Genomic DNA, 25,572 nt, shown 5'->3' with positions numbered 1-25,572 from the left:
GTACAATGGGCAGTTTTCTGCTATTTACATGTGGCCGATGCCCTCCCCTTCCCTCCCCCCTCCCTTTTGTCGATTGGCCTCCCTCCTCTTTCCTCCCCCCATTCTATCGTGTTCTCGGCCTTTCCTTGTGGGTTCCTCTTCTTGTGGCCTTGTTCTAGGCCCCCTGTGCTCTGTATCGGCCATTTTCCGGCCTTCCCTTTCTTTTGAGCCTCCCAGCAGCCCCCCCCCACTTTCCTGTCTGCTCCCTGTGTCCCATTGGCTCCCATGCGTCCCCTCCCCCACTCTATTGGCTGTTGGCTTCAAACTGGTCCTGGAACATGTTTGTGAGTGCCCTCCATGCTTTGTGAAAGTCCTCCTCTGACCCTCGGATGGTGAATTTGATCTTCTCCAGGTGGAGAAATTCCGATTAGGTCTGCTAGCCAGTCTGCAGCTATGGATGGTGCTGCTGATTGGCAGCCGAGCAGGATTCTCTGGCGGGCGATTAGAGAAGCAAAGGCTGACTTCCGGTGGCGGCGATGAAGGAGTAAGTCACACAGGTGGCTCCCGCTCCGGTCAGACTTTTGGACCTTTTCCCCTGATTTTCTACCGGACTTGAATTGAAAAACTGAAGACAGAGGCAATTGTGTACTGAATTCCCACATTGGTGCATGGAGAGAAGGACTAGAAGTGTTTGTAAAGGCAGAAACAGAAAGACAGAGAAGGCTTGGGCTGAAGCTGCAGCGGGAGACAACATGGCGGAGGACTGGACCTCTGGCTTGTCAACCCAGTGGTCAACGGAGCAGCTGATGCAAGTTATTCAGGAAGACTTTGCTCAGCAGAAACGGGACAGCTTTGACCTGATAAAAGAGTCGATTGAACGGCTGGAGCTTAGACTGGATGCCCAAGATCGGGCGATCCAGAAAGTAGAGAAGGCGCTGGCTGAGCAGGAGGAACATCAAACTGCGGTGGAGTTGGAGGTGGCGATGCTGAGAGACCAGCAGAAGAAGCTTCTGGAGAAGGTGGTGGACCTAGAGAATAGGTCCTGCCGGCAGAACTTGAGAATCGTTGGGCTCCCGGAGGGGTCCGAAGGAGCGGACGCTGGGGCATACATCGCAGACAACAGTATCCTGCAGGTCTACCAAGACCTGAGTGCGGAGGTGGCCAGGAGAAGAGCAGGCTTCAACCAGATCAGGTCAATCCTTTTTAAGAAAAAGGTGAAGTTCGGACTGTTGTATCCGGCCTGTCTCTGGGTCACGTACGAGAAACAGCACTTTTATTTCGGGTCGCCTGAGGACGCGCTGGACTTCGTGAAAAGTAAAGGACTGGTGGTGGATTGAGAACTTCCGAACTTTGCTGCAACGTTCATGGTTTTTTAAAAAATAATTAAAAAAAAATTTTTTTTAAATAGTTTCTTGTTTTTCGTTTTGTGGACATTGAATGTAATGCCTTCTGTATTGATTTGGGACCAGTGGCAGAGCTGAGTGAGTTAAGGTTTTCATTTGCACTGTTGGGGGATGGAGGTGTGCTTGTTTAGATTTTGGTGTTTTTCTGTTGGGCAATTGTGTTGGGATTGTTTGTTATTGGAGTATGTATGTATGAGAGGGGCGGGGGGGGTGGTGGAAAACAATAGGTAGGAGACTTTCTGGCACCAGGGATGGGGGCCACCAAGCTAGCTGGGTGGGCTAGCTCAAGGAAGCTTAGTGGGGGGTGTGCATATGTTAGGTTTATTAAAGGGGTTGGGTTACAGTGTGTTGCTACTATGGGGGGAGGGGGGGGGGGGGGAATGTTCTGCTGACGAGGGAGGGACTAGTGCTACGGGACAGAGAGGAGATTGGGGGTGGGGGCTGCCTGGGGGCGGGCCAGTGGAGGCGCGGATCACGAGCTGGAGGCTGGCCCAAAAAAGGGAATGGCTGATCGACGGGGGGGCAAATGAGCCTCCCAACTAGGCTGATCACCTGGAATGTTCGAGGACTAAATAGGCCGGTCAAGAGGGCACGCGAGTTCGCGCATCTGAGGGGACTGAAAGCGGACGTGGTAATGTTGCAGGAGACACACCTTAGAGTAGCTGTCCAGATTAGATTGAGGAAAGGCTGGGTCAGTCAGGTCTTTCACTCGGGACTGGATTCAAAGACTATAGAGGGGTCGCGATCCTGATCAATAAGCGGATGGTGGTGTATGAGGTGGATAAAATAGTCTCGGATGTGGGAGGTCGGTACACTATGGTCAGTGGGAAACTGGAGGGGGTGCAGGTGGTATTAGTAAATGTGTATGCGCCAAATTGGGATGATGGGAAGTTTATCAAGAGGATGCTGGGGAAGATACCGGACCTCGCACAGGTTGCTCATGGGAAGGGACATAAACACAGTTATTGACCCTGGCTTGGACCCGTCAAGCTCAAAAACGGACAGGGTGCCAGCAATGGCAAAGGAACTAAAAGGGTTCATGGAGCAGATGGGGGGTTGGGAATGGATCCATGGAGATTTGGGCAGCCGCGGGTGAAGGAATTCCCCTTCTACTCACAGGTGCATAAAGTGTACTCCCGGATTGATTTCTTTATTCTGATCAGGGCTTTACTGGCTGGTGTGGTGGACACGGGGTACTCGGCGATCACAATCTCAGACCATGCTCCGCACTGGGTTGACCTGCAGGTTAGTAAGGACAGTAACCAGTGCCCGCACTGGAGGCTGGACATGGGACTTTTGGCTGACGAAGGGGTGTGCGAGCGGCTGAGGAAATGTATTCAGAACTACCTGCAGGTCAACGACACGGGGTAAATTTCAGCAGCGGTGGTCTGGGAAGCACTGAAGGCGGTGGTCAGAGGAGAGCTGATCTCGATAAGGGCCCATAGGGAGAAGGTGGACAAGGCAGAGACGGACCGACTGGTAAAGGAGATACTACAGATCGATAGGAGGTATGCGGTGACACCAGAGACGGGGCTTTTAAGGTAATGGCGGAGGCTGCAGGCAGAGTTCGGCTTGTTAACCACAGGGAGGGCGGTGGAGCAGCTGAGAAAGGCAAGGGGGGCTTTCTATGAGCATGGAGAGAAGGCTAGCAGAATGCTTGCCCAGCAGCTTAGAAAGAGTGAGGCAGCCAGGGACATGGGGAAATTATATGATGGAGATGGGAACCTGGTTCGAGATTCAGCAGGGGTGAATAAGGCGTTTAGGGATTTTTACAGTAGGCTGTATGGGTCGGAACTCCCAGCAGGGCCGGAGGGGATGAGGCATGTCTTTAGTGGGCTAAATTTCCCAAAGGTGGACGGGGAGCTGGTAGAAGGGCTGGAGGCCCCGATCGGGTTGGAAGAGATGGTGGAGGGTCTGCATGCCATGCAGTCGGATAAAGCCCTGGGGCCGGACGGTTACCCAGTGAAGTTCTATAAAAAGTTCTCTGGGGGCAGCACGGTGGCACAGTGGGTTAGCCCTGCTGCCTCACGGTGCCGAGGTCCCAGGTTCGATCCCGGCTCTGGGTCACTGTCCGTATGGAGTTTGCACATTCTCCCCGTGTTTGCGTGGATTTCGCCCCCACAACCCAAGGATGTGCAGGGTAGGTGGATTGGCCACGCTAAATTGCCCCTTAATTGGAAAAAATGAATTGGGTACTCTTAAATTTATTTTAAAAAAGGTTCTCTGGGATATTGGGGCCGGTGTTGTTGAGGATGTTCAATAAGGCAAGGGAGAGAGGGGTGCTTCTACAATGATGTCACAGGCCACGATTTCGCTAATCCTGAAGCGGGACAAGAACCCGGAGCTGTGTGGGTCACTTGTTGAATGTGGACGCCAAACCGCTGGCCAAAAGTTTGTCCTCCAGGATTGAGGATTGTGTTCTGGACATTATTGGGGAGGACCAGACGGGGTTTGTTAAGGGTAGGCAGTTGGTGTCCAATATAAGAAGGTTATTAAACGTGATCATGATGCCCCCGGAAGGTAGGGAGGTGGAGGTAGTGACCGCAACGGATGCAGAGAAGGCTTTTGATCGAGTAGAATGGGAATTTCTGTGGGAGGTACTGGGGCGGTTTGGATTTGGGCGGGGCTTTATTGACTGGGCCAGGTTGCTGTATCAGGCTCCTGTGGCAAGCGTACGGACGAATAGGACAACATCGGACTATTTTAGACTGCACCAGGGGACGAGACAGGGATACCCCCTCTCCTCACTGTTGTTCGCGCTAGCTATAGAGCCACTGGTAATTGCTCTGGGAGCTTCACGGGGCTGGTCCGGGGTGGGGTGGAGCATAGAGTCTCGCTTTATACAGACGACCTGCTTCTGTATGTATCGGACCCAATAGAGGGGATGGAAGAAATCATGAGGAATCTAGGGGAATTTGGCTGGTTTTCGGGGTATAAGCTAAATATGGGGAAAAGTGAGATGCCAGGCGAGGGGACAGGAGAGGCGATTGGGCGAGCTACCGTTTAGATTAATAGGAGGAAACTTTAGGTATCCAGGCATCCAAGTGGTGCGGGAATGGGACGGGCTGCATAAGTTAAATCTGGCCCGACTAGTAGATCAAATGAAGGACGATTTTCGGAGATAGAACATAGAACGATACAGCGCAGTACAGGCCCTTCGGCCCACGATGTTGCACCGACATGGGAAGTCAAAAAACAAAAGCCATCTAACCTACACTATGCCATTATCATCCATATGCTTATCCAATAAACTTCTAAATGCCCTCAATGTTGGCGAGTTCACTACTGTTGCAGGTAGGGCATTCCACGGCCTCACCACTCTTTGCGTAAAGAACCTACCTCTGACCTCTGTCCTCTATCTATTACCCCTCAGTTTAAGGCTATGTCCCCTCGTGCTAGCCATTTCAATCCACGGGAGAAGGCTCTCACTGTCCACCCTATCTAACCCTCTGATCATTTTGAATGCCTCTATTAAGTGACCTCTTAACCTTCTCTCTAACGAAAACAACCTCAAGTCCATCAGCCTTTCCTCATAAGATTTTCCCTCCATACCAGGCAACATCCTGGTAAATCTCCTCTGCACCCGTTCCAAAGCTTCCACACCTTCCTATAATGAGGTGACCAGAACTGTACGCAATACTCCAAATGCGGCCGTACCAGAGTTTTGTACAGCTGCAACATGACCTCATGACTTCGGAACTCAATCCCTCTACCAATAAAGGCCAACACACCATAGGCCTTCTTCACAACCCTATCAACCTGGGTGGCAACTTTCAGGGATCTATGTACATGGACACCAAGATCCCTCTGCTCATCCACACTTCCAAGAATTTTACCATTAGCCAAATATTTCGCATTCCTGTTATTCCATCCAAAGTAAATCACCTCACACTTCTCTACATTAAACTCCATTTGCCACCTCTCAGCCCAGCTCTGCAGCTTATCTATGTCCCTCTGTAACCTGCAACATCCTTCCGCACTGTCGACAACACCACCGACTTTAGTGTCGTCTGTAAATTTACTCACCCACCCTTCTGCGCACTCCTCTAGGTCATTTATAAAAATGACAAACAGCAACGGCCCCAGAACAGATCCTTGTGGTACGCCACTTGTAACTGAACTCCATTCTGAACATTTCCCATCAACCACCACCCTCTGTCTTCTTTCAGCTAGCCAATTTCTGATCCACATCTCTAAATCACCCTCAATCCCCAGCCTCCGTATTTTCTGCAATAGCATACCGTGGGGAACCTTATAAAACGCTTTACTGAAATCCATATACACCACATCAACTGCTCTACCCTCGTCTACCTGTTCAGTCACCTTCTCAAAGAACTCGATACGGTTTGTGAGGCATGACCTACCCTTCACAAAGCCATGCTGACTATCCCTAATCATATTATTCCTATCTAGATGATTATAAATCTTGTCTCTTATAATCCCCTCCAAGACTTTACCCACAACAGACGTGAGGCTCACCAGTCTATAATTGCCGGGGTTGTCTCTACTCCCCTTCTTGAACAAAGGGACCACATTTGCTATCCTCCAGTCCTCTGGCACTATTCCTGTAGCCAATGATGACATAAAAATCAAAGCCAAAGGCTCCGCAATCTCTTCCCTGGCTTCCCAGAGAATCCTAGGATAAATGGGACACGCTTCCGTTGTAGCTAGCTGGGAGGGTGCAGACAATGAAGATGACGGTCCTCCCGAGATTTCTGTTTGTATTTCAGTGTCTCCCCATTTTTGTTCTGCGGTCCTTTTTTAAACGGGTCAACAAAGTGATCACTGGCTGTTTGGGCGGGCAAGACCCCACGAGTAAGGAAGGTAATGCTTGAGCGGAGTCGGGGGGAGGGTGGGCTGGCGCTGCCAAATTTTAGTAACTATTACTGGGTGGCGAATATAGCCATGATCAGGAAGTGGATGGTGGGGGGGAGGGTCGGCATGGGAGCTTATGGAGGCGGCTTCATGTAAGGGCACCAGTTTGGGGGCGTTGGTAACTGTGCCTCTGCCGTTCCTGCTGGCACGGTATTCCACCAGCCACGTGGTGGTGGCGGCCCTGAGAGTCTGGGGGCAATGGAGGAGATATGCGGGAGCAGATGGGGCATCAGTCCGGTCCCCAGTTTGTAATAATCACCTGTTTGCCCAGGGAAGTATGGATGGGGGGTTCCAGATATGGCAGAGAGCAGGGATTGAGAGGATGGGGGATATGTTTATAGAGGGGAGCTTTCCGAGTATGAGGACGCTGAAGGAGAAGTTTGGGTTGGCGAGGGGAAACAAATTCAGGTACCTACAGGTGCGGGACTTCCTACGCAGACAGGTGTCAACCGTCCCGCTCCTACCACTAAGGGGGATTCAGGACAGGGTATTTTCCGGAGGGTGGGTGGGGGAGGGGAGCGTCTCCGACATTTATAAGGAACTTATGGGGTCAGAGGAGATGCAGACCCAGGAGATGAAGTGCAAGTGTGAGGATGAGCTGGGAGGAGAGATAGAGGGTGGCCTCTGGGCGGACGCGTTGAGTAGAGTCAACGTGTCCACAACATGTGCCAGGCTCAGCCTGATACAGTTCAAGGTCGTTCATTGGGCTCACATGACAGTGGCCCGGATAAGCAGATTCTTTGGGGTGGAAGACAAGTGTGCAAAATGTGCGGGAGGACCAGCGAACCATGTCCACATGTTTTGGGCATGTCCGAAGCGTAGGGGATTCAGGCAGGGGTTTGCAGATGTCATGTCCACGGTGTTAAAAACAACGGTGGCACTGGGTCCAGAGGTGGCTATTTTTGGGGGATCAGAAGACCCAGGAATCCAGGAGGAGAAAGAGGCTTCGTTTTGGCCTTTGCTTCCCTGGTAGCCCAGAGACGGATACTATTCGCTTGGAGAGACTCAAAGTCCCCGAAGTCGGAGACCTGGCTATCGGACATGTCTAGCTTTCTCTGTTTGGAGAAAATTAAGTTCGTCTTGAAATGAAATGAAATTAAAATCGCTTATTGTCACAAGTAGGCTTCAAATGAAGTTACTGTGAAAAGCCCCTAGTCGCCACATTTCGGCACCTGTTCGGGGATGCTGGTACGGGAATTGAACCGTGCTGCTGGCCTGCCTTGGTCTGCTTTCAAAGCCAGCGAATTAGCCCTGTGCTAAACAGCGGGTTCACCCGGAGGTGGCAACCGTTCCCCGACATCTTTGCGGAAAATTAATCATCAGCAGAAGGGGGGGGGGGTGAGTTTAGTTTAGAGTAAGGGGGTTAATAAAGGTGGGACCTGTGAGGGAGGATTGGATTGGATTTGTTTATTGTCACGTGTACCGAGGTACAGTGAAAAGTATTTTTCTGCGAGCAACTCAACAGATCATTAAGTGCATGAGAAGAAAAGGGAATAAAATAAAATACATAATAGGGCAACACAACATATACAATGTAACTACATAAGCACTGGCATCGGATGAAGCATACAGGGTGTAGTGTTAATGAGGTCAGTCCATAAGAGGGTCATTTAGCAGTCTGGTGACAGTGGGGAAGAAGCTGTTTTTGAGTCTGTTCGTGTGTGTTCTCAGACTTCTGTATCTCCTGCCCGATGGAAGAAGTTGGAAGAGTGAGTAAGCCGGGTGGGAGGGATCTTTGATTGTACTGCCCGCTTTCCCCAGGCAGCGGGAGGTGTAGATGGAGTCAATGGATGGGAGGCAGGTTCGTGTGATGGACTGGGCGGTGTTCACGACTCTCTGAAGTTTCTTGCGGTCCTGGGCAGAGCAGTTGCCGTACCAGGCTGTGATGAAACCCGATAAGATGCTTTCTCTGGTGCATCTGTAAAAGTTGGTAAGAGTCAATGTGGACATGCCGAATTTCCTTAGTTTCCTGAGGAAGTATAGGCGCTGTTGTGCTTTCTTGGTGGTAGCGTCGACATGGGTGGACCAGGACAGATTTTTGGAGATGTGCACCCCTAGGAATTTGAAACTGCTAACCATCTCCACCTCGGCCCCGTTGATGCTGACAGGGGTGTGTACAGTACTTTGCTCCCTGAAGTCAATTACCAGCTCTTTAGTTTTGCTGGCATTGAGGGAGAGATTGTTGTCGCTACACCACTCCACTAGGTTCTCTATCTCCCTCCTGTATTCGGACTCATCGTTATTCGAGATCCGGCCCACTATGGTCGTCTTTTGCACTATGTTTATAGATTCATGTACATTGTTTACTTTGTTGTTGTTGTAATACCAAAATTACCTCAATAAAATGTTTAGTAAAAAAAAAAGATAAGCAAAGGCTAAGGCGTCGGCCCTCTTCCCCATCAATAGTTCTGGCTGGTCCAATACCCCAAAGACTGTCACTTGTGGGCACGGCCCCACAATCTTGGATATTGCCTCGAAGAAGGCTGTCCAGTACCTGACCGGTTTGGGGCATGCCGAGAACACGTGGGTGTAGTTGGCCAGGCCTCCCTGGCACCATTCACATTTGTCCTCTACCTCCGGGAAGAAACTGCTCATCCGGGTTCTTGTCGGGTGTTCTCTGTGGACCACTTTCAGCTGTGTGAGGATTAGCCTTGCGCATGAGGAGGTAGAATTGATGCTGCACAGTGGTTCACTCCAGAGTCCCCACCCTATTTCCGTCCTTGGCTCTTCCTCCCATTTTTCCCATGTCTCATCCAGTGGGGAGCACGTCCTTTCTAAGAGTCGTCCGTACCGGTCCCCACAGTTTCCCTGCCTCGGCCTGTCCGTGTCCCGTAACCCCTCGAGCATTGTACTTCTCGGGGTTCGTGGGTATGCTGTCGTCTCCTTGTGGAGAGAATTTTTGACCAACAGATGTCCGAGTTCGTTCCCGTTTGGTTTTTCCAGTCTCTCTGTCAGTTCCTCCACGCCATGATCATCATGTCCAATGAATGGAAAAAGATCTTGGGGGTATAGATCGTTATGGATCTGAACAAGACGAGGAACCTGGACAATACATCTTGATCGGCTGCACCCTCCCTGCCAGGGAGAGTGGGATATATCCCATTTCTGTTGACTTTTTTCGACTTCCTCCACCAGACTGGTCACGTTCCACTTGTGGATCCGTGTCTAGCCGTGGGGTATCTGGATCCCCAGATGGCAGAATTAAACAGGCTAGTTTAAATGGTATACCCACCAGCTCTGCCAATCCCTCTCTCGGGTTCACCAGGAATACTTTGCTTTTGCTGAGGTTGGGTTTGTAGCCCGAGAAGGCTCCGAACTCTCCTCTGAGCTTCATGATTTCTTCCATGCTACTTTGTGGGTCCGAGATGTAGAGGAACAGGTCATCTGCATAGAGCGAGACTCTGTGCTCTCTACCCCTCTTCGGATTCTCTTCCAACCTTTGCTGCTCTGAGGGCGATCGCCAGTGGCTCGATTGCCAGGGCGAATAAGAGCTGGGACAGCAGGTATCCCGGCCTTGTGCCTCTGTGCAGCTGGAAGTATTCACAACTGGCATTAGTCCGTACGCCTGCCTTGGGGCGTTGTACAGGAGTTTCACCCATGAGGTGAACTCTGTCCCTAGCCAAAACCACTCTAGTACCTCAATGAGGTACATCTACTTGACTCTGTCAAAGGCCTTTTCTGCGTCGAGGGAGACGATCACGTCAGGTGTTCTCTCCCTGGATGGGGTCATTGTCACGTTCAGCAGGCTCCTGATATTCGCAGTTAGCTGTCTACCCTAAAAGTCTGTATGGTCTTCTGCGACCACCACTGGTACGCAATTCTCCAGCCGCTTAGCCAGAACTTGAGAGTATTTTCGTGTCCCCATTGAGCAGCGAAATGGATCTGTATGATCTGCTCTCCATTGGATCTTTGTCCTTTTGGGTATCAGCGATATGGTGGCCTGTGTTCGCATTGGAGGCAGAGTGCCCCTCTCTAGCGAGTCTGCTAACACTTCCTGCAGGTTTGGGGTCAGTGCCGTTGCAAATGTTTTGTAGAATTCCACGGAGAACCAGTTGGGTCCTGGCTCCTTCCCTGCCTGCATGGAGCTAATGCACTCCATGACCTCGCCCGGACTGAGTGGTATTTGCAGTTCCCTCTGTCTGTCGTCCCCCAAGACTGGCATGTTCAGTCCATCGAGGAACTGTTTCATTCCCGACTTCAAAGTAAGCCTGGTTTCAGGCACGTTTGGCGGAGTGTTTCTCGGCGGCTACAGGGCCGAGATTCACCCGCTATTCACCCTGGCCGGCCTTTTGAGCCTCGGGAGTTTCTCCCCGCCAACACCACACTTTAATTGATTTCCTGCTGAATGGCTCCTTGCGGATTGGGATGCCATTTTGACCGAAAGCCCCGATCTCAGCCCCCCCTCCCCCTTCAGGCCCTCCCCTGTTTTCTGCACATCCCATCCCCTTCACCCCCAAACTTCGCAAGGCCCCTGGAACCCCCCTCTAATGGGCAAGGCCCCAGACCCGATCCCTGGAAGTGCCAACCGGGCACCTTGGAAATGCCAGGGTACAACCCTGCCCTGTCCCCGACCACCCGGGGGTCTCTAATGGCCTGCAAGACCCCTCTGAGATGCCGACGCTTTTGGGAACTAGTGCTAAACGGCACCCTGTCGACGTCTTGCTGGCACGGCCATTGACTCCCGGGCACCGAGCGAATGCGGCGGTTAATAATCAACCTTGTACATTGGCTTTGTGTTTTTGCCTCTTCCTGTGTGCTCCTCGGTGCTTCCCTTGTGCCTGCAGCATAGGTGTGGAGGGGCTACTGAGCTTTAATTGAGGACACTGCAGATTGCCTGAGACTGTGAGCTAGAGCATGGTAGCACTGGTTAGTACTGCTGCTTCACAGCACCAGGGACCTGGGTTCGATTCCCGGCTTGGGCCACTGTCTGTGTGGAGTCTGCACGTTCTCCCTGTGTCTGCGTGGGTTTCCTCCGAGTGCTCCGGTTTCCTCCCACAAGTCCCGAAAGACGTGCTTGTTGGGTGAATTGGACATTCTGAATTCTCTCTGTGTACCCGAATGCGCACCGGAGTGTGGTGACTAGGGGACTTTAACAGTAATTTCATTTCAGTGTTAATGTTAGCCTACTTGTGACAGTAATAAAGATTATTGTTTATTATGAGACGGGGCCAACAGGCTGACCAAAAATATCAGGAACAATGTAGGGTGGGAGACAAAATGCTGTTTTTCTGAGAAAAGACAGCAGGTTCATGTCCCAAAGAGATACTATCGCTTTGCTGGGGTAATGCTGGGGCAATCTGATTTATCTGTTTGAGAACAGATTGATGAACTGCTGAGGCATTCTGGGACAGTATTATCCAGAGCCATGATGGCAGCAGTCTGAGCTTCCTCCCCAGCACTCCAGACTTTGCTGTAAACTGTTCCTGCTGCAGTGGGAGCTGTGACGTTGGCCATCAGGTGCTGTATCATTGTGGATCCCACAGTGTCCAGATGGGAAGTGACCTGTACCTTGTTCAAAGGAATGGGCTCCAAGCCCTGCACAAAGCCCTGTGCGGAGTTGGTGTTGAACTTATTCCTTGCTTCTTGATATTGTGCACAATCTTTCTGGCAGGATTTCCAGACACCGACCATTTGGCTATGTATATCCATGAGTCCTCTTCTATAGCCTGGCCCTTCTTTTCAGCTTCACTGTTATCTTCCTTCTCAGACTGAGGAGGCTTCAGGTTTTGGGTATCTGAAATGAAAACAGGACGGGGGAGGGTGGGTTGTGGTGAGGGTAGAGGAGAAAGTAAGAAATAGGAGCAGGGATAGACTATATGGCCCCTATAGCCTACTCTGTTATTCAGTAAGATCATGGCTGATATGAACTTGGCCTTAGCTTAACTTTCTTGCTTCCAAAACCCTCGATTCCCTTTGTTCAAAAATCTGCCTGTCTAAACCTTGATATATTCAATCACGCAGCTCTCGGGTTAGGGAATTCCAAAAATACAAAAACCTCTGCCTTTAATGAACAACCCCTTATTCTGAAACTATGCTCTCTGGTTCTAGATTCTCACATGAGGGCAAACCATCTCATAGTATCTACCCCGGTAAGCACACTTATTTTTGGCACAATCCACCGGCCGCGTTGCGCCTCCGCTTGAGCCCGGTGCAGCCGGCAGCCCGCAAGGCGTCGGAGTCAGGATCCTGTCTAAAAAGGGTGGGACCCAACGGTGCGCTGACTTTGGTGAACTTGCCCGATATCCACTGGCCTCCCCAGCAAGGCCGCAGCTGGGTGACTTTCAACACTGGTCCACACAATCTTAGACCAGGCGGAACGGCACCTGATGTTCTCCCGGGCCTTTGGAGGCCCTTGGTTGGGCAGGGTTAGTGCAGGGTGGCCCCTTGGCCCTCCCCCTGGATTGTGGACACCTTGTCACTGTGCAGTTGGCACCTTGGCACCATCTCCAGCTGGTAGGAGTACTGCCTGGGTGCCAGGTGGCACTGCCAAGCCTCAGCGACTGAGGGGGCCATGCCCATGAAAGGAGGGTTGAGGGAGAGTATGAAGGGTGGGGGTGTGCATGGCAGGTAAGTAAGGGCCTCTGGGAGGTTGGGGATGTGAGTTGGGGGGGGTGGGGTAGTGCCAATGTGTATGGTGAGTGACATTGCCCATGGATCGGGGTGTCGGGGGCACAGATAGGAGCTTCTGTGGACGTGAAAGAGACTCCAGTATGGTACGTTACCTCCCTGGTGCCAGGGTCCAGGATGTCTCAGAACGGGTAGCGGGCATCCTGAAGGGGGAGGGCAAACAGGCAGAGGTCGTTTTACATATTGGTGCTAACGACATAGGCAGAAAGGGGCATGAGGACCTGCAGCAGGAGTTCAGGGCGCTAGGCAGAAAGTTAAAAGACAGGACCTCTAGGGTTGTAATCTCGGGATTACTCCCTGTGCCACGTGCTAGTGAGGCTAGAAATAGGAAGATAGAGCAGCTAAACAGCTGGTGTAGAAGGGAGGGTTTCCGTTATCTGGACCACTGGGAGCTCATCCGGGGCAGGTGTGACCTGTATAAGAAGGACGGGTTGCATCTAAACTGGAGAGACATAAATATCCTGGCCGCAAGGTTTGCTAGTGTCACACGGGAGGGTTTAAACAAGTATGGCAGGGGGGTGGGTACCGGAGCAATAGGTTAGAAGGTGGAAACATTGAGGAAGAACTAGGGAATAGGGCCAGTATGGCTCTGAGGAAGAGCAGACAGGGAGATGTTGCTGAAAACAGCGGGTCTGGTGGCCTGAAGTGCGTATGTTTTAATGCAAGAAGTATAATGGGTAAGGCAGATGAAATTAGAGCCTTGGAACTATGATGTTGTTGCCATTACAGAGACCTGGTTGAGGGAAGGACAGGATTGGCAGCTAAACGTTCCAGGATTTAGATGTTTCAGGTGGGATAGAGGGGGATGTAAAAGGGGTGGAGGAGTTGCGCTACTGGTTAGGGAAAATATCACAGCTGTACTGCGGGAGGGCTCCTCAGAGGGCAGTGAGGCTATATGGGTAGAGATCAGGAATAAGAAGGGTGCAGTCACAATGTTGGGGGTTTACTACAGGCCTCCCAACAGCCAGCGGGAGATAGAGGAGCAGATAGGTAGACAGATTTTGGAAAAGAGTAAAAACAACAGGGTTGTGGTGATGGGAGACTTCAACTTCCCCAGTATCGACTGGGACTCACTTAGTGCTAGGGGCTTGGACGGGGCAGAGTTTGTAAGGAGCATCCAGGAGGGCTTCTTAAAACAATATGTAGATAGTCCAACTAGGGAAGGGGCTGTACTGGACCTGGTATTGGGGAATAAGCCCGGCCAGGTGGTAGAAGTTTCAGTAAGGGAGCATTTCGGGAACAGTGACCACAATTCAGTAAGTTTTAAAGTGCTGGTGGACAAGGATAAGAGTGGTCCTAGGGTGAATGTGCTAAATTGGGGGAAGGCTAATTATAACAATATTAGGCGGGAACTGAAGAACATAGATTGGGGGCGCATGTTTGAGGGTAAATCAACATCTGACATGTGGGAGGCTTTCAGATGTCAGTTGAAAGGAATTCCGGACCGGCATGTTCCTGTGAGGAAGAAGGATAAATACGGCAAATTTCGGGAACCTTGGATAACGAGAGATATTGTAGGCCTCGTCAAAAAGAAAAAGTGGGCATTTGTCAGGGCTAGATGGCTGGGAACAGACGAAGCCTATGTGGAATATAAGGAAAGTAGGAAGGAACTTAAGCAAGGAGTCATGAGGGCTAAAAGGGGTCATGAAAAGTCATTGGCAAATAGGGTTAAGGAAAATCCCAAGGCTTTTTCCACATACATAAAAAGCAAGAGGGTAGCCAGGGAAAGGGTTGGCCCACTGAAGGATAGGCAAGGGAATCTATGTGTGGAGCCAGAGGGAATGGGTTAGGTACTAAATGAATACTTTGCATCAGTATTCACCAAAGAGAAGGAATTGATGGATGTTGAGTCTGGAGAAGGGTGTGTAGATAGCCTGGGTCACATTGAGATCCAAAAAGATGAGGTGTTGGGTAGATATTAAGGTAGATAAGTCCCCAGGGCCTGATGGGATCTCCCCAGAATACTGAAGGAAGCTAGAGAGGAAATTGCTGAGGCCTTGACAGAAATCTTTGGATCCTCACTGTCTTCAGGTGATGTCCCGGAGGACTGGAGAATAGCCAATGTTGTTCCTTTGTTTAAGAAGGGTAGCAAGAATAATCCAGGGAACTACAGGCTGGTGTGCCTTATGTCAGAATTAGGGAAATTACTGGAGAGAATTCTTCGAGACAGGATCTACTCACATTTGGAAGCAAATGGACGTATTAGCGAGAGGCAGCAAGGTTTTGTGAAGGGGAGGTCGTGTCTCACTAACTTGATGGTGTTTTTCGAAGAGGTCACAAAGATGATTGATGCAGGTAGGGCAGTGGATGTTGTCTATATGGACTTCCGTAAGGCCTTTGACAAGGTCCCTCATGACAGACTAGTACAAAAGGTGAAGTCACACGGGATCAGGGGTGAGCTGGCAAGGTGGATACAGAACTGGCTAGAGAGTAGCGATGGAAGGGTGCTTTTCTGATTGGAGGGCTGTGACTAGTGGTGTTCCGCAGGGATCAGTGCTGGGACCTTGGCTGTTCGTAGTATATATAAATGATTTGGAGGAAAATGTAACTGGTCTGATTAGTAAGTTTGCAGACGACACAAAGGTTGGTGGAATTGCGGATAGCGATGAGGACTGTCAGAGGATACAGCAGGATTTAGATCGTTTGGAGACTTGGGCGGAAAGATGGCAGATGGAGTTTAATCCGGACAAATGTGAGGTAATGCATTTTGGAAGGTCTAATGCAGGTAGGGAATATACAGTGAATGGTAGAACCCTCAAGAGTATTGACAGTCAGAGAGATCTAGGTGTACAGGTCCACAGGTCTCTGAAAGGGGCAACACAGGTGGAGAAGGTAGTCAAGAAGGCATACGGCATGCTTGCCTTCATTGGCCGGGGCATTGAGTATAAGAATTGGCAATTCATGTTGCAGCTGTATAGAACCTTAGTTAGGCCACACTTTGGAATATAGTGTTCAATTCTGGTCGCCACACTACCAGAAGGATGTGGAGACTTTAGAGAGGGTGCAGAAGAGATTTACCAGGATGTTGCCTGGTATGTAGGGCATTAGCTATGAGGAGAGGTTGAATAAACTCGGTTTGTTCTCACTGGAACGACAGAGGTTGAGGGGCGACCTGATAGAGGCCTACAAAATGATGAGGGGCATAGACAGAGTGGATAGTCTGCGGCTTTTTCCCAGGGCAGAGGGGTCAATTACTAGGGGGCATAGGTTTAAGGTGAGAGGGGCAAGGTTTAGAGTAGATGTACAAGGCAAGTTTTTTTACACAGAGGGTAGTGGGTGCCTGGAACTCGCTGCCGGAGGAGGTGGTGGAAGCAGGGACAATAATGACATTTAGGGGCATCTTGACAAACACATGAATAGGATGGGAATAGAGGGATACGGACCCAGGAAGTGTAGAAGATTTTAGTTTAGGCGGGCAGCATGGTCGGGACAGGCTTGGAGGGCCGAAGGGCCTGTTCCTGTGCTGTACTTTTCTTTGTTCTTTGTTCTTTTTGTTCTTTCAAAATGGCAGCCCGATCACTGAGAGCAGCACCCTAGTGCTGAAAAAAATTCTAAGCGTGGGCTAAACCGGTGAGAAACTCCCCAGGACCTAAGAAAGTGACTGTCGTTGGATAGCGGTGAGGAGCTCGCCACAGAGCTAGCGGGAAATTCCCTGAAAAACCCACCACAAATGAACTTTTCCAGAAAATTGCGCCTTTTGTTTCAATAAAGTCACCTCTCGTTCTTCTAAACTCCAATGAGTAACGGTCCAACCTGGTCAACCTTCCCTCATAAGATAACCCTTCATCCTAGGAACTAATGTGTAGAAATCCTTCATTGAATAGCGTCCAAAGCAAGTATTTATTTTCTGAAATAAGACCAAAGCTCTATGAAGTATCCTTGCAGTGATCTCAACAAGGTCCTGTACAGTTGTAGCAAGACTTTCTTACTTTTAGGTTACATACCGCTTGCAATGAAGGCCAACGGTCCATCTGCCTTCTAATTATTTTCTGTACCTACATTCTAATATTTTGCTTTTGAAACTTCTAGATCCCTCTGTCGTACAACATTTTATACTCGTTCTCCATTAAATAATATTTTGCTTTATTATTCTTCCGAACAAAGTAGATAACCCAGCATTTTCCCACATTATAGTCCACCTGACAAGTTTTTGCAGACTCACTTAACCTATCCATATCGTTTTACAGACGCTTTATCCTTTTTATTTATTTATTTATTTTTATTTTAGAGTACCCAATTCATTTTTTCCCATTAAGGGGCAATTTAGCATGGCCAATCCACCTACCCTGCACATCTTTGGGTTGTGGGGGCGAAACCCACGCAAACACGGGGAGAATGTGCGAACTCCACATGGACAGTGACCCAGAGCCGGGATTGAATTCTGGTCCTCGGCGCCGTGAGGCTGCAGGGCTAACCACTGTGCCACCGTGCTGCCCCTACGCTTTGTCCTTTTTACAGCTTTGCTCATCCAGGCAAGTGGAGAGTATTTCATTATACTCTGACTTGTTGGTTATAGACGGTGGACAGGTTTTGGGAGTTAGCAGGTGATTGACGTTGAGTTCCCAGCCTCTGACCTGCATTTGTAGCCACAGTATATTTGTGGTTCGTCTAGTTTTGGCCAGTGTTGACACCCAGGAGATTGATGAAGGAATCGCTGATGACAATGTCATTGCATTTCAGGGGGGGTATTTTTAAATGGTCATTGCTTGGCACTTCTGGGGCACAATTATTACTTGCCACTTATTAATGAAAGCCTGATATTGTTCAGGTGTGTGGGCAAGGACTGCTTCATTCCCTGGGGAGTTGTGAATGGGACTGAATACTGTGAACATCAGCATGCTGCCCCAATACTGACCCTATGATAGAGGGAAAGCCATTGATGAAGCAGCTGAAGATGATTAGACCTAGGATACTTCCCAGACCAACACCTGCAGTAATGTCCTGGGGCTGAGATGATTCACCTCCAATAGCCACATGTATCTTACTTTCTGTTTTGTATGACTCAAACCAGTGGAGATTTTCCCCCAATTCCCAAGAAGTACAATTTTATTGGGCTCCTTGATGCCACATTCTGTCAAATGCAGCCTTGATGTCAAGGATGGTCACTCTCACCCCACCTCTGGCATTCAGCTCTTCAGTCCACGTTTGGACCAAGGATGTAATGAGGCCTGGAGTTGAATGGTGCTGACAGAACCCAAATACAGCAGGTTAATGATGAGTAAGTGCTGCTTAATAGCACTGTCGCCGCCAATTTCTGATTCTTTGATGACTGAGAATCACCTGGTATGGCAGTAATTGGCGGGACTGGATTTATCCTGATGTTTGTGGACAGGAAATGTCTAGATAAAAATTTTTGCATTGTCAGGTCGATGCCAGTTTTGTAACTCTATTCATCATCGCCGGCTGTCCTTCGATGTGAGGATGACGTCATCTCAGGGTGGTGAGCTTTTACCACGGGTCTGCTTATGTGACTGACCAGGCCAGTTCTCAACCCACAGATCTGCGGGTACACTGGGCAGGATACATTATGGGATGTGGAGTGCAGGATTTGCTTCTTTTTCTTTCCTTCTCTGTTGCTGCCTGGTCTCATCGTTAAGCCTTCTGGACTCAGCCTGATGCAACTTGGTAGGTGAGTTGTCGCCATTTTGAACGATTTGGCCATTCCACCAACTGTTTTGGAGCAGCTTAGCTGGAGGCATGGCTGGTTCTGTACTTCAGTACGACAGCTGGGATTTTGCCACTGTCATAGCTGGTTCTGAGCCACTATACCTGTATTGGCTTTGTGGACATCTTGAAGCCTGACAGCGGAGGCACCGCTGGGGGGGGGTGACTGAGCCAGGGACATCCTGCAGTTCCTGGGTTATCCAGAAACGCCCAAGCCAGCTCCAGCTAATTTCCAAGCTTCACTTAGGAGCTGGTCCCTGATACACACCTCAATAAAATAGTGTCTCAGTGAGAAGCAAAGGTTGTGATGGCAGATGCCTTCTGAAAGGGAGAGAGATGATTGAAATCAAATAAAAGAATCTCCTACAAGGTTGAAAATTAGAATCCTTTCGGAAAAGAAGAACAGCATATTGAAAGCTCCACCCTTTATCATTTCCTTTTTTCAGATGGATAGTTAATTGTAACTGAATATGCCTTTGCCAGGAGTGTACACATTGTCATGCGTTTAGAAGTCCGGTGACATTGAATTGTGCCAATTGATGGTAAGGTGGGTTTGTACTCTAGGTTCTTGGTTAGGCATTATGTCTTTATGTTTATTGTTTAACTTGTTTACTGATGCTAATATTTGATCTGTTTATTAAGAGAATGTCAACAGATTGTGCAGATGACACAAGACCGAGTCAGAACTGATGCCTACTGCCAGTTTGAAGGAGGTGTAAAGTTAGGGATTGGAGCTTTTAACCTGGTAAGCACGCCCCCTTTACACCACAGCTGTCCATCATTTAACTTGGGAAAATGTTTTGGCGATCTACACTTGTTATTTGAGTAATTTATTGATCTACAATGCTTTCATCCCTTTCCCACCCAGATGCTGTCTCTTCTACCTTTGAGAATTCTTCGACTTCTTGAATTTATTGGATTTTCGGGTAATCGGGTATGTATTAGTAAGCGTATACGTGTAAATATAGCGTGCAACAATTGCATTTTAAGTTTCGCCACTGCCTTCCCACAGTCTCTTGAAGTGAACACAATTTGAGCTTACTGCTTGTACCTGTGTGTTGGAAATGGAAGATTAGCCCTGCCAGTATGATGTGTTCCTGTGGCCATACATTGCCATCTACTGGCAAACTGCAGTAGTGCACACATTTCAACGGACCCTGCCCTGGATGTTCACAAATCTCCTCAGTCAATGGCTACATGACCTGAGCTACAAGCAAACCCAAAAATTATCCATAACCCACTCCCATAGGCTGAATGGCCGTCTCCAATTCCTAATGTTTATGTGAATAAAGGCTCCCCAAAACTTTGGCATTTGCAGGATGATGTGCCCCAAAATAGTTACTCATAACTTCTAATAATTTAATTGCTTATGTCCTCTCATAGTTGCATAAGTGAGTCGGGATTGTGTTGCATTTATGTGTCACTGTTTGCTTCAGGATCTGGGGTTATCCATGCTGCGTGAAGGTGCCAGCAGCCATAGCTTGAGAGCTGTATTGTGTACCTTGACCCTATTGATGTATCAAACTTACATTACTGTAGTTCTCGGTAAGATGCATCTTTTTATCCCTTCTAATCTTTACTTGTCAATAGAATAATGTCAATTTTTCATGTTTTATCAAATTAATCAATGCAGATTTCTGTTTTGTACATGGATTGAGGAATATTTGGATGGCCGCAATCGTTACTGAGAAATATTGTTAACAATTGATTATCAAAACGTAGAACTGGGTATGGTAATATCCATATGTGACAGTTAAAGGGTTATTTCTCTGACTAGTAATCCAGAAATGTGTGGGATTGGGCAGCAATATTTATCCTTCAACCACTAAAGTATATTATAAGTTGAATATCTCCTTACTGTTTGTGGAACCATGCTTTCTGCAAATCAGCCACTGAATTCGCCACATTACATCAATTCCAACGCAGGCACGTTCGGAGTGTCCAGCAAGGTTTACAGGATTCTGATCCTGGCAGCATTACGGATCCAGAGGACGATTGCCTGGATGATGCCCTACCATATGGGCATCATCACCACACGTGAACATGCCTCACCGACATCATCACGGAGCCTGCCCATCCTCACTGTGGATTCTGCGGACGAATGGCATGCGTTGATGCAAGTAAATCAATGCTCTATCCAGTTCAAGCTGGACACAGGTGCTTGTGCCAATCTCCTTTCACAGGCAGATTTCAACGGCATCAAGAAGCCACCCAAGCTCCTTCCAGCAGCATGCCAGCTCCTGGACTATAACAGCAATGCCATCACAGCACTGGGATCCTGCCATCTGCTCGTCTCCAAAAGGAGCATTCACGCAAGGCTAAGGTTTGAAATAGTCAAGCCAGGCAGGGCCTCCCTGCTCGGCGAACATGCATGCAAGCTGCTAAACCTTGTGCAGCGGGTCTACACAATGACCTCCCCCAACATGGATCTTCAAGCCGGCATTGACTACAACCTCGCTCAGTATCCGGATGTGTTTGACGGGATGGGCACTCTGCCATATCGGTACAAGATCCTGCTGCGGCCCGATGCCATGCCTGTGGTCCACACTCCACGCCGGGTCTCGGCTCCACTGAAGGAGCGCCTGAAGGCACAGTTAAAGGATCTTCAGGACCAGGGCATCACCTCCAAAGTTACAGAACCGACTGACTGGGTCAGCTCGATGGTATGTGTAAAGACGCCTTCGGGGAAGCTTGCATCTGCATTGATCCCAAGGATCTCAACCAGAATATAATGCGGGAACACCCCATCCTGAAGCGAGATGGCACACCCGGTTTTTCATAAAGTTAGATGCATCACACGGGTTCTGGTAAATCCAGCTGGATGAGTCCAGCAGAGGGCTCTGCACCTTCAACACACCGTTTGGCAGGTACTGCGATAATCGTATGCCGTTCGGCATTGTCACGGCCTCGGAGCTCTTCCATGGAATCATGGAGCAGATGATGTAGGACATTGAAGGGGTTCGTGTGTACGTGGACGACGTTATATGGTCCACAACCCGGAAGAGCACATCTCTCGTCTCCAGCAGGTATTCTGCCATGTCCATGCCAATGGCCTCAAGCTGAACAGGGCAAAGTGTTCCTTTGGCATGTCGATACTGAAGTTCTTAGCTGACCAGATATCTCGGCAGGGTGTGCGCCTGGACGCAGACAAGGTCAAGGCCATCGAAGCCATGAAGACCCCTGAAGACAAGAAGGCAGTGCTGCGCTTCCTAGGTATGGTAAACTTTTTGGGCAAGTTTATCCAAAACCTGGCCTCATACACCATGGCCCTCAGACACCTGGTGAAACAGTCTATTGCCTTTGAGTGGCAGGCAGCTCATCAAGCTGAGTGGTTGGAGCTGAAAGCCAAGCTCACCACTGCACCTGTATTGGCATTTTTTGACCCTGACAGGGAAACAAAAATCTCGACAGATGCGAGCCAGAACGGCATCGGCACGGTGTTGCTCCAGCGCGATGACACCTCATTCTGGGCACCGGTTGACTATGCATCACGGGCGATGACACCCACCGAGCCCAAATTGAAAAGGAATGCCTGGGCCTTCTCACTGGAATTCTCAAGTTCCATGATTATGTCTACGGCCTGCCGACGTTCCCGGTCGAGACGGTCCACAGGCCTCTGGTCCACATTATCCACAAGGACCTGAATGACATGACGCCCCGGCTGCAGTGCATCCTCCTCAGACTCCGGAGGTACGACTTTGAGCTCGTGTACACGCCTGGCAAGGAGCTCATTATTGCGGATGCCTTGTCCCACTCCATTACCTTGCCTGCCGACCCGCCGGCATTCGACCAACAGGTGCAGGGGCCAGCCACCTCCCGGCGTCGGATGAAAAGCTGATCCGCATTCGCGATGAGACGGCCAAAGACCCTCTTCTGCAGCGTCTCATGCACCACCTCGCCAATGGCTGGCAAAAAGGGCAGTGCCCTCAATTCTTCAATGTGAAGGACAACCTGACGGTGATTGATGGTATCCTCCTCAAGCTGGATCGCATTGTCATTCCACTCAGTCTCCATAGCTTGGTGCTCCGTCAAATCCGCGAGGGACATCTGGGTGTCGAGAAGTGCAGGCGCAGAGCCAGGCAAGCTGCCTACTGGCCTGGGATTAGTCAGGACATCTCAAATATGGTCCTCAACTGTCCGACCTGTCAACGCTTCCAGCCAGCACAGAGCAAGGAGATGCTTCAGCAGCACGAAATCGTGACCTCCCCGTGGTCCAAGGTGGGCATCGACCTCTTTCACGCCAATGGTCGTGATTATGTGCTAATCATTGATTATTTTTCCAACTACCCAGATGTCGTGAAGCTCTCGGACCTCACATCCAAGACCATCATCAAGGCCTGTAAGGAGACATTCTCCAGGCATGATATTCCACTCACTGTCATGAGTGAAAATGGTCCTTGCTTCAGCAGCCAAGAGTGGTCAAGATTTGCCCAGCTATATCAGTTTCATCATGTCAATTCCAGCTCACATTACCCGCAGTCCAACGGGAAGGTTGAGAAAGGGGTGCACATAGTGAAGCAGCTCCTCTGCAAGGCCGCGGATTCTGCTTCTGACGTCAACCTTACGTGCTTGTGTACAGTGCAATCCCTCTGTCTACCGGCATGCCACCGGCTCAACTCCTGATGAACAGGGACCTGCGGACGACTCTTCCAGCCATACACTTACCTGATCTGGATCACCTCCCAGTGCTGCAGAAGGTGCAGAATCTCAGGGACCGGCAAAAGCAGGGCTATGATGCACATTTCACCGATTTGCCTGTGCTATCCCCGGCGGATGCTGTTCGGATCAAGCTACCTGATGGAGGTTGGTCAGCTCCAGCAGTTGTTGTCCGACCTGCTGCTCCTCGATTGTACATTGTGCGTATGGCTGATGGCTCTGTTGTGCGGCGAAACAGCCGGGCGCTGCGCGCAGTTGCCCTCCTGCAACCACATTCTTCGTTGTTTCCATCTGTTATTGTGCCACCTCCTGACACCTCGAACCACGGGGCCACCAGTCCGGCTGCAATCCTGCCCATCAAGGCGCCGTCGTCCCCACCTCCACCTCTCCGACGGTCGACCAGGATCAGAAGCAAACTCCAGAGACTGGACTTATGAACATTTGTCTTGTTTGCTATGTTCTGTTTTTGCACATTAGACACCTGTTTTCACATGTACATATGTTCCCATCTGCCATCTCATGTAAATAAGTTAGTTTTTCGGCCTACACATGTAAATACTTTCACATATGCTATAGAAAACATTTCAAAAGGGGAGATGTCATGATATGCAGACATGCACATATTGAGATACAGACAGGCAGCTAATGAACACAGAGAACAGGACATAACCAATCAGCAGGTAGAACACTTGGGGGTGGTTTCCCACTATAAAAGGCACAAGGCACTCACACTCAGCCTCTTTCCACTGGGAATATCTAAGAGTGAGTCCGGTGCATATATCACATAACACCTACAGCACATGGCTAAGAGCTAGTCTGGTTCAGTCAGACAGAGTAATCACACTTGGGTTAGCAGAGAGTCGAACTCACCGAGAACTGTGCTAACTGTGTGACAGGTTCAATAAATCAAATTGAACGAACTTCAAGGTCTGGAGTATATTTCAGTTATAGCTGCATCCAGTTGCAGCCCGTGTTATCTCCGTGTGCTTAACACGACAAAGGGGAGCACCCCAAATCCCTCATCAAGGAGGGGCATCCTCCTGCCCCCACCATTGAAATTACGGGTGTTCTCCCCTTTCCCACCCCCCCCAACACCATACACACATGAGGGTGACCAGAAACCCCTCAAACCCCCGTAAAGACCGTCTTCAGGCTCTTTCCTTTAGTCCCTGGCACCCTAGCAGTGACACCCTAGCTTGGACCCTGAGGGGGATCAAGTGATGTTAGACCTTTGCTCATGTGCCCCTCTGCCATTGCCAGGCTGCAGAGGGAGGATCCCCAAGGGTCCTGAGGGGTTGGGTGGGCTCGGGCTGTAGGTAAGGGGTTGACCCAGGGACCCTCCCCCCAAGATGAGGGTCCTCTCTCTGAGCTGCCCCTTCCAGCCCTGAGCTGAAGATCACACTTGGGAACCTTTTGGTCAGAATCAGCATCCTGGTCTGATCTGTTTAAACTTTGAAGTAGCTTTTTCACTCTGAACTGCTCTGCCTGACAGCTGATGAGCAGATAGTTCATTGAAGATACAAGCCGGGAAGACCTTCCCTTTCCTCACATCTGCTCCCTCAGCCCAATGCTGTTAAAACTGCCAATTTCTGAAGTGTCTGAGCCTACCTAGACAGCCCACAACAGTTGAAAAGCCTGGAAATCCACTGAAATCTTTTGAAATGCTAAGTATTTATTCAATTTCAGAATGCAATGCCTTTCCTTAACCTTTGATTGACAGCAGGCTGGAGGTTTGTTTGTTTATCCTTCCCTCTATGCTTGAATGCTTCAACGTACCCTCCATTGATCCTAACCGGGAACGGACAATCCCGCCCAATATTTTTCTTTGGTGTCCAATCTGCTCAATTGTATTTATTTCGTTGAAGAAAAAAACTTTTCCTTTCTCAAATGTGGAACTTTTTAACAGGTGCGGGTGAAGGCAACCTCCAAGAAGCTGAAACACTCCTTCAACCTTACCTCGAAAAATATCCCAGTGTAAGTATTGAAGAAAAATAATTCCCAATTTACTGTCTTGTCCTGAATCGTCAGTTGCAATGTCCACACCCTCGAAGTTGAATAATTGCATCAAAAAGTGTGTTACCAGAATAAACTCTCAAATCATCAGCAAGAGCTGATAAGTAGCAAGCACTCGTAGTGTCTTCCTTTGGCAGCACGGTAGCATAGTGGTTAGCACAATTGCTTCACAGCTCCAGGGTCCCAGGTTCGATTCCGGCTTGGGCCACTGTCTGTGCGGAGTCTGCACATCCTCCCCGTGTGTGCATGGGTTTCCTCCGGGTGCTCCGGTTTCTTCCCACAGTCCAAAGATGTGCAGGTTTGGTGGATTGGCCATGCTAAATTGCCCTTCGTGTCTAAAATTGCCTTTAGTGTT

General features: G+C 49.6%; 1 protein-coding gene across 3 annotated transcripts in view; it reads left to right on the top strand.

Annotated features, from left to right (window-relative positions):
- The window catches only part of ttc39b (tetratricopeptide repeat domain 39B), a 204,560-nt gene that overhangs the window by 155,498 nt on the left and 23,490 nt on the right, over nucleotides 1-25,572 (top strand). For all 3 annotated transcript variants that reach the window (XM_072517056.1, XM_072517058.1, XM_072517057.1), the window contains 4 exons: nucleotides 19,191-19,293; nucleotides 19,417-19,482; nucleotides 19,985-20,093; nucleotides 25,111-25,178. In XM_072517056.1, the coding sequence (XP_072373157.1) occupies nucleotides 19,191-19,293; nucleotides 19,417-19,482; nucleotides 19,985-20,093; nucleotides 25,111-25,178 (346 nt within the window). The remainder of the gene's footprint in view (nucleotides 1-19,190; nucleotides 19,294-19,416; nucleotides 19,483-19,984; nucleotides 20,094-25,110; nucleotides 25,179-25,572) is intronic.

This window comes from Scyliorhinus torazame, chromosome 9 (genome assembly GCF_047496885.1).
Source record: "Scyliorhinus torazame isolate Kashiwa2021f chromosome 9, sScyTor2.1, whole genome shotgun sequence".
NCBI classification, from domain to species: domain Eukaryota; kingdom Metazoa; phylum Chordata; class Chondrichthyes; order Carcharhiniformes; family Scyliorhinidae; genus Scyliorhinus; species Scyliorhinus torazame.
This window is presented reverse-complemented; position numbering and strand designations above follow the sequence as displayed.